The sequence below is a fragment of the Limulus polyphemus genome, unplaced genomic scaffold (assembly GCF_000517525.1).
Source record: "Limulus polyphemus unplaced genomic scaffold, Limulus_polyphemus-2.1.2 Scaffold3385, whole genome shotgun sequence".
NCBI classification, from domain to species: Eukaryota; Metazoa; Arthropoda; class Merostomata; order Xiphosura; family Limulidae; genus Limulus; species Limulus polyphemus.
Window position 1 is genome coordinate 77295 of NW_013668995.1, and position 13488 is coordinate 90782.

At 32.4% G+C, this 13488-nt stretch overlaps 1 protein-coding gene and 1 long non-coding RNA gene across 5 annotated transcripts in view; one reads left to right on the forward strand and one right to left on the reverse strand.

The window, feature by feature from the left end:
* Window positions 1–9511, forward strand: part of LOC106469267 (USP6 N-terminal-like protein) — a 74873-nt gene extending 65362 nt beyond the window's left edge. For all 4 annotated transcript variants that reach the window (XM_022397737.1, XM_022397738.1, XM_013929747.2 and 1 more), the window contains 4 exons: window positions 5119–5279; window positions 5798–5897; window positions 6653–6903; window positions 7862–9511. In XM_022397737.1, the coding sequence (XP_022253445.1) occupies window positions 5119–5279; window positions 5798–5897; window positions 6653–6903; window positions 7862–8458 (1109 nt within the window). In that variant the 3' untranslated portion in view covers window positions 8459–9511. The remainder of the gene's footprint in view (window positions 1–5118; window positions 5280–5797; window positions 5898–6652; window positions 6904–7861) is intronic.
* LOC111088233 overlaps window positions 1–12835 on the reverse strand; it is a 20819-nt gene extending 7984 nt beyond the window's left edge. Inside the window, exons 1-2 of the long non-coding RNA XR_002612826.1 lie at window positions 12389–12835; window positions 4175–4316 (exon numbers count right to left, since the gene is read on the reverse strand). This is a non-coding gene — a long non-coding RNA (uncharacterized LOC111088233). The remainder of the gene's footprint in view (window positions 1–4174; window positions 4317–12388) is intronic.
* Between the last annotated feature and the right edge of the window lie 653 nt (window positions 12836–13488).

The following is a 13488-nucleotide window of genomic DNA, read 5'->3' on the forward strand; positions in this document are numbered from 1 at the left end:
CAGTTGTCATTGGATGAGGGCATGATTCCATGGAGAGGACGTCTAAGATTCTGAACATACAACCCTGCAACAATTGTGAAATATGACATGTTGATGAAAAAGATTTTGTAAGAGTGACACATGTTATATTTACAACATGGAGATTTATACTTGTGAGGGGGGGGAATTGGAGGAAAGTATTCTTTCAGTTCTTGCTCCCATTCTTGGATTGTGGCACCACATTTACCAGGACAATTATTACAACAGTACTTCTATTGCAAACTTGTTCCTAAAACATAAAACAAGAGTCTGTAGAACAATCAGAGTGAATAGAGGGTTGCCGCCAAGCCCAAAGGCTGAAGTTTCAACAATGAAAAAAAAGGTGAAACAGCTTTCCGTAGAAAAGGTGATGTTTTCGTTTTCATATGGAAAGATAAGAGAGAGGAAAATAACATGAGAAGAAGAAAAAATCCTGTGTGTGTTCTCCAATACAGTGCCCACATGAAAGGTACTGAGTGTGCTAATCAGGACCTCTCATACTGTACCATTCTCAGAAAACAGTGAAATGGACAAAAAAGGTAGTATTTTATCTAATAAATTGTGGCTTTTTCAATTCATATATAATCTACAAAGCCCTGAATCAACAGAAAAAATTACATATAAGCAGTTCCTGCTCTCTTTGGCAAAAGAATGGATTACTGACGACAAAGAGAAAGAAGGCTCACTGGAACTAGAGAGGAATGAATTCGGTCCATCATCTGAAGGTACAAGGAGAGTCCCACATAAGGATCCCCCAGGAAAACTGTGTGGTGACATGAAGCAGCATATTCCTGTGTTCATTTCTTCTACAGAAAAAAATAAATTTCCTACCAGAGCCTGCAGAGTTTGTACTGCCCATGGGAAGAGAAGTGAAATGCGATACATATGCAAGTTTTGTTCGGTTTCACTCCATATAAGAAAATGTTTTACAACATACCACACTTTAAAAATAAAATTAAATGTGTCAGACTCCTTTCAAACTCAACATTTTATTAAATGGCACATGGAGATGCTCTGCACGAAACACGAGTAAGTATGTAACCTGTCCCCAATGTGTTGCAGTTTTGTCCTCGCTAGTATTTTGAGTTATTTCTCACCTTGATACATATTAGTTTGATAGAAAGTTATATTGTATTTAGGGTTTACTTTCATATTTTAGTTAATTATGTATTATTTATGTTTTAAAATTCATATTTGAAACATTTAATGAGGCTTACATTACTAAGCAAGTCCAAAACATTTTGCTGAAGGTTACACTATCTCTGGTGCTGATACCATTATATCGCCAGGGGGCACATGTTGACATATGTTGAGATTAATAATAAATGGTAATTGACAGGAAAGGAAAATAAAACATTAAAAATATGCTATAAATGAAAAGGTAAAGGCATAAACACTTCAAACATAATTAACAGCATTTCTAGTTTAAGTTCTTCATCAGTTACTGCCTAAAAATCAATAATAAAGAGAGAGATATTGTGACTAGATATTGACACTTAAGCATTTTCTTGGAAGTCATACTGGTGATGCAATAGAGAAAATGTTATGAGATCTAATGAATTTATGTGAAATCAAAAGGGAAAATATTCACCTCATGATAAGAGATAATGAACCAAATATTGTGAAAGGTTCTAATGATTTTGAATCATGTTTTCTCCATATATTACAACTTGCGATAATGAATACTCTGGAATTCCAGCAAATTGTATTTAATCTCATAACAGTCAGTTAGAGATTGTTACACATTTTTACCACTATAGCATGTTCAGAATTAAAGGCTATACTAAATGATTTATATATGCCTCTAAATAAACTTGCCTGAGGTGTAAAGACAAGGTGGAATTCAACATATGATATCTTTAAAAGCTTTTCAAACAAAAGAGAGCAGTATTCCTCTATGCTGATGACAACATTACCGATTACCACAAAAGTGATTGAGTCTTATCAGAGGTATGTTTAAAATTGCTTACAGCAAGGCTTTAACAAGTACAATGTTTGAGTACATGTAAATTTTATAACATTGTAAGTGCTAGAAATCATTGTTTTTCTGTATATATTTTTTATTTATTGTTCTATATTTCAAGAAAAATAACTAAAGATTTGAGTAAATAGTAATAACATATATATGTCCATAAGCACTTACACACGTTGTACACCTGTACCACTAAATTCCAACCACTTTTGGAAGATAACTAATATTCAAATACCTACCAAGTTTATTGGATCGGCCCGGACTTTGTACAGAGCCATATCATAGACATTTGCTTGTACTTTTATTACTTTATACAATTCTCATCGCAACTACTGTACTGAAAACAAGCTGATAAATCCTCTCCCACTGTGTTCTAGGAGCTGGGATTACAATAAACTGTGTAGGAAAGTTCTGGTAATTGTGCCACACAAGCTTATTTGGTATTTATGATGTCATATTACTGTGTCATGTAAACAGACTAATGCCAGGAGCAATGATTCATTGTTTTACATTCAGTAGGTTTATACTTTAGCTGCTAACAGTAAAATAAACATAGGAAATGGATGTGAAAAGATAAGTAGAAACTCTCAGGGGAAGTACTTTGGAACTTCATGATCATACAGGACTTTATTTTAGATTTCCAACTTTTGAATTTTTGTAGTGGTTACAAATTTGCCAACCCCATAAAGAGTTAGGGTATAGAAAATAACAGATGGAATTAAACTTTCTCTGAAAAAAAAACATTTGATATTTGTTTAGAGGGTTTTAGAAATTATGAAACTGAAATTTGAAAATTTTCAGATGAAGAGAAGTATTTTTGATATTAACATAAAAATCACTTTGCACTCAGAATGATCAAAACTCTAACTCCATATATTCAAAGTCAAATTTTTAGTTATAATACCTAATTATAAATTCTAATTTTTGTCTACACATGTCTTCTAATGTTTACTGAAAGCTTGAAAAATTACATGTGAAAAACATGTTAAAAGTTGTTAATAGTTATAGTATGGAAACTGATGGTCACTTTGGGGTCATGTGATCAGTGTAATTCACAAAGGCAATAGCAAAAAGAGTTAAAAGGGTATTTATTTGAGACAAATAGAACCATGCAGTGAAACAAAGTTTAATGAAGAAAGTGTTGGCACTGACAACCAAACATGGGTAATGGCAGAGACAGTGGAAGTGATATAAATGACATTTCACCATTAGCACTACCACATGTTAAAAGTTTATGGCAGAAAACTGTGACTCATTATAGAATTTCTATGGTGAAATATATACAGCCACCTATGGCATTAATAATGTTAGTCAAACAGGCCATCACATTTGATACCACAACCTAGTATGTTATAGGGGTAGAAAATGTACAAAGATACTGCCTCAGATAACATAAAGATTCTTATGAGCCACAGCCAGCAGTGTTTCTAGTGAATACCTGTTCTCTGAAGCTGGCAAAATTTACAAATTTAAAGCAAAGAGAAACCAGATACTTTCACAATATGCAGAGTGACTACCAAACAAGGATCTCTGAATGAAAAATCCAAATGAGAAAAAGAACATTGCAGTATGCCTTCAACAATAAATGATAAGTTTAATATGATGTACTGATATGAGTTTAGTCTCAGAAGATTGCAAAAAAATACTTAGTTTTACAAAATAGTTTTTCTGACAACTGATTAAAAACTGTTTATTAATAAGAAAATAATATCTTATGTTAAACTTAAGATGAATATTAAGTTCCATAAAAACCTAGGGTTGCTTGTGACTCATAATTTAGTAAAACCCTGGTTAAAGTAATGCAATTTAACTGATAAAAATTAGGGTTATTTCTTAGAAAACGAGATCTTGTGCTTTGAAAACTATCAATATTTAATGAATTTATGCTTACAGAGACAAAATATACATTACTGATATTAACCGAGTTGTTTGATAATTTTTGTAGCTATTACTAAAAATAATCTAACTTATTAGTGTTATTACAATTCTACATTAATAAAGCTATTAGTTAATTTTCCTTCAGTGTGTTGGTTTATTAATTATATCTTCCTAGTACCAGTTGTAGGTTTTGTGTTTTACTTGTTCATGGTAGGTGATAGGAAAATTATAACTATTTCAGTGTTGAATAGGTACTAACATCCAGCCAAACCAAATGACTGAACAAGGTGGATACAAAATACTAACCAAATGTCTGTTGCATCCCTACTTTTAAAGAATGTTTTGGGCACTGTGTTGACATGTTGAATAGTTCCATGTGGGCTGCACCTGTCTTCCATCAAGTTTTACAGATGACATTTCTTTGCAGAGTTCTTCATCATATCTGAAACTGATCAATATTCTGTAACTAGTTGAAACGTAGTTTTTTGTTGTTTTTTTACCGTTAACACGTGGGTTACACATATACTCTTAAAAACGACATTTTAAGTTGATTATGATGCTGTTTTACAGTTAAACTGAATTAACACAGTTATAATTGGTTTACATTGTTAGGCGTTCATACAGCAGATACAGTCCATCAAGGAAAGATGTACATTAATACATACAGATGAAGAAATGCATAGTAACATATAATTTAAGAGATGCATAAGTTGACCTAAAGTAATATCATGCGTATATAGAGATGGAATTTAATGCTTCTGAAATTTTTTGGTTGATGAAAAGCTTATTTCCACATAATAAATTATTTTATATTTCATGATGCACAGAAATAATTTATGTTTTGTGTAGTTTAAAATTTGTTTGAAAAAATTTACACTTTCGTTAGACTTCTGTGACCATCAATGGTTAATAATGTAATCACTCAGTACTCTGCCAATTATAAGCAAACTCTCAAAAAAGATATCCTTTTATGCTATAGTTAAAAAAACTCATCTGACATGTATGTGCTTTTTTATTTTATTGAAATAGAAATAACATGCTCTTAGTTCACGTAAAAACACACAATGTTTTGCTAGTTAAATTTAAAAAATATATATAAAAAATCAGCTGTAATAACTAGAAGGTGATCTTTACAACAGATGGAGAATGAAAAATAGCTATTCCAATATGATAACATATACAGGAGAATATCTTCTTCAGGTAATTGTTGTATTAATTTTTCTTTCTTTCTTTTATATATTATTATGTAGGATTTTTTATTCCTGGCTTCCCCAAACTTCAACGATTCCAGAAACATCATGATAACATACTAACAAAATTTCTTCCAAAACTAAAGAAGCACTTAGACAAGTATGAAATACATTCAAGTCTCTATACACTGAAGTGGTTTTTTCAGTGTTTTTTAGACAGGGTATGGAAGATTTTTATTGTGATTTTTAAAGTAGTATAACATACAATGATATGTAAATTTTGTCAGTTTTTGCTTTCCCCATATCTTCTGTTTAAAGTCAATTGTATATGATTTTTTTTTGCATATTATAAAAAAAACTTTGTTACCACTTTGTACCGAATATTACATCTATAGGCTTTTGTGATAAAAAATAAGAATTAATATACTTGTTTTTTTTATTAAAACAGAATAATTTATTGAAATTAGTGTAGTGATCAGTGGTATTTTTAAAATCATAAGTATGTTTATGTATTTAATTGAATACAAATATTCCTTGTGCCTCATTTAAATATAGTTTAGAAAAAATCTACATGTTGCCTTTACCCTATGTCATTAAATTGTGGCTATTTAACCAAACTGTCTTTTATGTATACTTCTTTAGCTTAGCATCTGGGCAAGTAGCTTTAGATTTACGCTTGATTCATTTTGATTTGTTTTTTACATATGTGTATTTTACGAATATTAACTATTCATTTCAGGTTCCCTTTACATTAACTCTTCGACTGTGGGACATCTATATCCTAGAAGGGGAAACTATTCTTACTGCCATGTCTTATACTCTGCTTAGACTCCATAGAAGTAAGTTTACTTTAGCAATAAATTCCAGCTGGCTTTTGTTAATAAGAATTAGCTTGAAGAGTAAAAGATCTATAAATGTACAGTTTTGTCTGGTTTATTGTAGTGTGGCCATCAATATGGAAAAGATGTGGAAATTGAAAAGGGGTGTGGAATGAAAAATCCAGGGAAAATTGGAAAGTTATACAAAACCTGCAATTTTTTTTTTTATATAGCTTGGTTGGGGATGCTTCCTTTATTTTCATTTTCTATTTGAGAATGCTGCTTATCTATACCAGCTATTGGTATATTTAACAATCTTGATAGTTTCTATTTGGTCTTGTGATAATTATTTATTTAATTAAATTTGATAATAGAATAGGTAAATTGTTTTTTTTATAAATAAAAATTAAACTGTTTTTCTTTTTCTGCAGTAATCTAAAGTATGTATGTAGTGAAGTTATATTGTCCTTTTTAACAAGATTGCAAGTTCAAGTGGTGGTAAGTAGGTAGGATTCTAGAAATGTTTGAAAAATCAGTGTCATGTGTGTTCATGGGCAGATCAATCTGGAATATCTAGAAATATAACTGGGGGAGGAGGGTATAGAAAAATCTAGAATTTTTCCTGAAAACTTTTGGGGAAAATGTAACTACATCATAGAATACCTAACATCAGTCATGTTGATGGCTACACTTACATGTTTTAAGATTTATTTGTATGAAACTGCTGTTACATATGTTTATTTCTTCATGTATATCATCTTTCCTTTACCTGTTAGAACCATTATTAAAGATGGGAATGGAAGATACAATAGAGTTTTTGCAAGTGAAATTAGAGCAAGATTTTGGATACCATGATGATGCAGCAGTAGATGCTCTTTCAGCATCCCTGGAAGAACTACGTAAGCACAAGATGCACCTTCCGGAACACCCATCTGTACACGAACTTCCACGACTACCCTTTGGCTTATTGGCTGAAACACCTGTGGACCAACAGCTTGGTTTAAGAAGCGAAGAAAGTGAAGACATGGTATATCTTTTTTACTCCTAATAGTCTTTTTGCAGTCAGTAAAAATTATCCATTTTGTGTGTATAAGATATTGTCTTGTAATATGAATTATGTTCAAGTTTGTTTTGCTAGCATTCTAAATCAGTTTAGGAAGGCATTGGTAAATTAAATATTAATGTCTTTTCTGATGAATTTGTTATTTCTTTCTAATTATAAGAATTTGTGAGTGAAAATGAAGAATATATGATGTCAACCGCACTATATCTGCAATATCCAGTGCCAACAAGGTCTTTCATTCAATACCAAGCCTCATCAGCTGGGATGCAATAGGTGTAGTGACAGAGGCACTATTTATATCATCAATTGCCTGAAAAACGACTGTTTTGGTGTAAACTTGATTAAAATAATGACATGTAACTTTTTCTTTTTTTTCCTGAAAACTACATTAGTAATTATAAGTGAAAGTAAAGAACAATGTAATTATATGGCAACCCTGCCACATCTGCTATATCTAGTGCCAACAAGGCCTTTCATCCAATATCAGAGATTATCATGTTGACTGAGATACAACATAGTGGTCAAATGATCAATTACTTGAACAACAGTTGTTTTGGTTTGATCTAGACTTAGTTGGTGAACTGTATTTTTTATAAATAAATCAGATTGAGGTTTATAGTTTTTATTAAAGTCAAATGATGTGTTTATTTTAACACCAAGAACCCCACCACCCAATGTTGTAGTATTTAAACTTGCTTGTATATATGCATTATCTTCTGAGTGTAATATATATAATTTTTTTAAATACATTCTCAATTTAATTTCAAGCAACAACAAAGTCTTTATTTTTTTTTATTATTTACTGTTGCATAGTGAAAAACATTTGTTGAATCTTTCATTGCATAGTCAAGATTATTTTAAATGTAATTTTTTCTGTGTGTGTGTGTGTGTGTGTGTATTCAGACACTGTTACTTTATACAGGTCATAATCAATGGTGGTCAGTCACCTGTCTGGAAGAAGAAGGAGCTGGTAAATAGTAATGAGTATACTTCAGACAGTGGTCTTCAGAGACAATCAAGGAACTCTGACAACCTTGATAATGATGATGCTAGTTCTCTTATTGACCCTCTGAGTTCAAGAAATTCTTTTGCAGAAACATCACAGACATCTGTAGCAGATTTATCTGCTGTTTCTGGTTTCTCTAGCCCTAACACCACTCTGACTCGTCAGCATGGACGAGGTAGCAACACCTCTCCTCACAGGACCCATTTTAACCTTGATCACCTCCAGCGCACCCTTTCACTCTATGACAATGTAGACTATACAGAAAGTGTTATGGCTGCCATCCAGCAGTCCCCACCTAGATCGAGGGCTCAGTCACCAGATACTGTGAGGATTTTTGTGCCCTTTGAGCAGACTGATACTCAACAGGACACTTCTTCTCATCAGATTTTTTCTCACAGTCATTCAGCCTCACCTTCTAATGGTGATGTCACCCCCACTAATCAGGATCCTAATAAAATAACCATTCATGTTGGAATGTATGATATGATGTCTGGCTTTCCACAAGTTACATGATGCAAACTGTACAACCAGTGAAACAGTTTGAAGTTAATTAACATTCCACTAACTTAAAGATCACTCTCATCAGTATTAACTTACAGTGACAACCTAAATTGCAAGACTGTCAATTTAAGGAAAATTTTTATGTCAGTGAACATTATTTCAGATTAGCAATAACCTGTCATCTGAAGTAATAACTTATAACTTCTTTGAATTTTTATGGTTTTTTGTATAAATACGGCTATAGCTATTTCCTTTATTTTCAGTCCAAAGTGGACATTGTGTATATTTTGTACATGTAAAAAAAAACTAATTTGAAATCGCCCAAAATATGATTTATAATCCTGTGCAGGAAATGCTCAGAAGCCCATACTCAATTTCTCTCTCTATTCCCCACCCCCTCAACAAAGGGAGTTGAAACAAAAAAATATCTAAGAATGTTTCTTTTTCTGCAAGAGCTGTCTGCAAATGAAGTGACAACAGATATTGTTTACACTGAATACATGTAACTAACCACTCAGTGTGTAATTAATCCATAATATTTTGTAAATCATTGAGACTAATGTTTTTCAAACTTTATATGTATGTTTTATATACAGAATTATATGACTGGTGTAGTGTCACAAAACTCGCCAATGATTTGATTCAGTCTTTGTAGGAAAATGTCTGTGACATGTCTTGTTGTTATAGCTATGTAAAAGTAACCATTTGTGATACTTTGTATAGCCTTTATTGTAATCATGAAGAAAATCAAGAATTTAGATTTTTTTCAGTACAGCATTTCTCTACAAATGCTAACTCTAGGGATGAAATCATGGTTTATATATATTTATTAAACTTGTGGTTGTGTTATTATAGATCTAAACTCGTCTCTGTATAAATGTGATTGTACAAACTAAATAACATGAGTAACAGTTTCTTTGTGCTAAGTATTTCTGACTATATTTTTGTATCATGTACATGGTGAACTTTGTACTTATGGTTGGTTGTTATAACAAAACTAAGGAATGATTTTACCAAGAATGTGATGTATGTATTGTGTGAGAAGTAAAGAAATCTGCATCAGTACTTGACTTTGAACTTAGCTTTTAGAATACAGTAGGCCTGAACAATGCCTTGTGATTTGTATAGAATGGAAAGTCCAAGGGTCTCTGGTTGGAGACCAGTGTTGCCAATTGATTGCCATACCTAGGGCCTGCAGTTCAAAATTAGGGATGGCTTTATACCTGAATCTCAGAGATCTTTAACCTGGCTAATTTAGCCCAGTGTTTGCATAAAGTGTTATTTATGTGAAGAAACAGAATCACAGCCTAAAAATAAAGCAATGATTTTCAGACCACATATTTCTAATTACACAGGTGTTGATATTGTGATATTGATAAATCAAAAGCCTAGATAAACAAAAAATTTGTATACAACAAAAGATAGTGCCTGAAAAATATCAAGAAACTATACAATTGTCTTTATCTTGTAAATGCATTATTCCATTATTTGGATTATTTAGTTAAAAAATTCATTAAAGTGCACATGGGAAATTTTGTTAAAAGTGAACATTTTGTGCCAATATAGCAGTTAGATACTTTATGATTTCGTTATTGTTAACAAGTAGTTTTAACTAAAATATTTTACGAGATTCATCAAAAACTTTTTCTAGTAATTATAGCAAATCTATATGTTATTAACTAATTACAATTTTTACGTTGTCAGAAATTAACCAAATGTCAAAAATATCGGATATGTTTAGTTTGTGCGGTGTGTGTATTTGGAATACGACAACACTGATGGTAATGTGGAGCGTGAAGAGTTCGGCTCTTTTTTTTTTTACTGGACATGTGACTTCATTACAGCTTGTCATTGAACGTTAGTAAGTTTACGGAATTATAAAACAAAAATTCGTAGTTCAATTCCCCGCGTTGGATTGAGCAGATTACCCACTGCGGCTTTGCGCTAAAACAAATAGCCATTGCGTTAAATACATGATATTTCTGATATTTATCAAATAGATTATTAATTAACTTTTTAATAAACTGAAACTAATATGGTAAAGAATTCAGGTTCTTATGTGATAATTATCCATTATAATATTTCTTGTTTAATGATCCAACGGCTTAACAACACCAATTGTATAGAAATGTGTACCAAATTTCAGTAGCCAAAGTTACTATTTTGCCGTGTTATAATAGGTTCGAAGTAAAAATTTCGTTTCCATAGAGCTCCTCCAACCTATTACTAATTTATTTTTCTTCGAATTTAAATTGCTTCAAACTTGTTGCAAGAGTTCTGGGGTCCTCGAGTAAATTAGGAACTGACTTACTGATTTCGCATGTTTCAGAATAAACAACGAAGTTGAGAAAGAACGTAAAATAAGTGAAAATATTCGTAAGATTACATGTGAGAGTTCTTAAATTAATTCAAACTAATGTTACGTACAAGACCACTATTGTACTGTGAGGGATCCTTTACAAATTTCGTCATGCTCACTTGTAGCTCGTTTACATGTTGCAGATTGAACTTTCAGAAAATACATCACATACTATTAAAAATGTTTTGATTCGAGAGGGTTGTGAGAAGGGGAAAATTTCAGACACATTCTGCCCCCGGAAGTTCCTCGTACAAATGCTAACAGCCCTGGTAACATCATCTTATAAGGAGATGTACTTACGCTGCGTAAGTACATCTCCCCTTCGTAACTAATTTTTTTAATAAGACAGTGTGTTATGGCTGCGACTCGCCACTACCCCAACTAGATTGAGGGCATTATTGATATATGTAACACAATCTTGGTGCTTGTTATTTTATCTTCTGTTAAATATTTAACTCGTTAAATTAAATGATATATATATATACTCTTATAAGCAAAAAAATTATTTTTTCTGCCATTAAATCTTTTAACATCCCTTGACATCTCATAACTAAGAATCGTTATTTTGTACTCGGTAAGTGTTTGCATTTCAATGTGCTTTAATGTCTTATTAGTAACACTTGCACTTTTGACGTGTTTTAATGTCTTTTTGTAAGAGTTATTCATTTTGAGGTGCTCTTTAATAATATTTTTATGGGATTTAATATCTTAGTAATGAACCAGAATTCCAGACGTGATGCCGTTGTACTTGCTCTGCACTTTAAATTATGACAGTCGTTATTCGGTTCAAAGGTCCAGACAGCTTCCTTCGACTGCGAAATTGTGCTCTCTGACTGCATTTTTCCTGAATTAGTAGTTCACAATGAGGGTCAGCTATCCCTAAATCATGGGGGCCTAGTACGCTGTTCAGTTTTAAAATTGAAATAACTTCTCAATAAGTTTGTTGTTTTTAAGTGCCTCAGTATCTTCTTTTTTATCGTACATTAATATATCCTTAATAAGGGTTTCACTCATATGAAAACTTTAATGACAGTTGCCCTCTTGAAAGCTTTCATATCTGTTTAAATAGTTGCACTCTTGAGAGCTATCGTGCCTGATCAGTAAGAGTCGCACTCATGACATCGTTCATGTTTGATCAGTAAGACTCACACTCTTGGGAGCTGTCGTGTCTGATCAATAAGAGTTTCACTCAAGGAAGTTATCGTATATGATCAGTAAGAGTAGTATTCTTGATAGATTTCATATCTTCTAGGTATTAAACACTGTGTGTCCCAAATGTATTATTTTTTGTAATAAGATTGCTCGTTTACCTGGGTTTACTATTTTAGAACAGAAGCTGCTGCATTTCCGTGTTTTTAAGTATTTTGACGTAATTTGCTAGCTAGTTCTAATAATATTGAGCCAAAGTGAAGCGTTTGTTAATTTATGTGAATGTGTTGCGGATGTTTATAATGATTTTGTATTGTCTTTACAGTGTATAAGAGATTCTAGTTGATTACTGACATTGCACGTGAAACACTTTATAAATTACCGAATTGAGAAATCTTTTCAGAAAATATTAAAAAAAAAAACATTATTCTTACCATACCGCAAAGAAGTAGTTACCACAAGCAATCAGGGCACTTCAGACTGGGCCTAACTAGTTTCCTTGTTGGAATCTCCAGTTACAATCTAGGAGATTGAATGACATTATTCTGAGATAGTTAGAGGGACGGGAAGGGGAACTGCAATTAGTTCTCGAGTTTCTTGTGTTTAATATACACATCTGGCATGGGTCCAAGCTGCATATCCTTGACCTTGTAATTTTGACCTCAGTACTACGTTGAACATGTATTTGTCTTTAGTTTTAAACGTGTAACCACCAAGCTAAAAACCAGCGTAGGCGATTTTCTTTTTAATTTTTATTTTATTTTTTCTGAATACGTGAACGCTAATAAAACTTCGAAGTGAGGAAGTCTTATAGACCGTTGAACTGTTAGCTACTAACTCATCAGTTTAGTCACAGTACTAGTTTCCTCTGATCACGTGCTCATAGGGACACACGCCTGCCTGCCTGTTCGTAACTATCGGGAAATGGAAGTTTAACTAAAGAAGATATCCTAAATAGCAGGCGTAGTTCTTATAGAATCTTAAGTACGTAAACTTTCTGTTGTGGCAACCAGATATTACGAGTTGTACAGTAATTTAAAGCGCACGAGGGGGCGGAAGACATTTCTGATATAAAGGGGAACAAGTGATGACGAGTCGTGACATAAATAAAGGATAAAAAGAGTAACAGTTTGAAAGCTCGTAGAAGAAACTTGAAATAGGATCAATACCATAGTTTTTTCACCCTCTACAATTCGGTAGTTTAAGAGAAATCTCTAAAAGTATAAATGATATTTCTCTCAGCATCATATTTTCGAAAAATTTTATATGGTTATTATATTGTTACGTCTCCGTTTGTTAATTAACTTTCCGTAACTTCGTTTCCGACGAAACTTTAGCGACACAAGTCCTCACTTAATAAAACTGGTTTATTCTTTCCGAATACAACTTTACGATACACTTATTTCAATATTCGCGCTAAAACAAACACTATAACGAACGTACGTTAACTTCAACAATACCCTGTGACTGCAGTTCAATTACTCACTATCTACACACACCTTACATTATTTTCCCGTCACGTTGTCACCCTCTT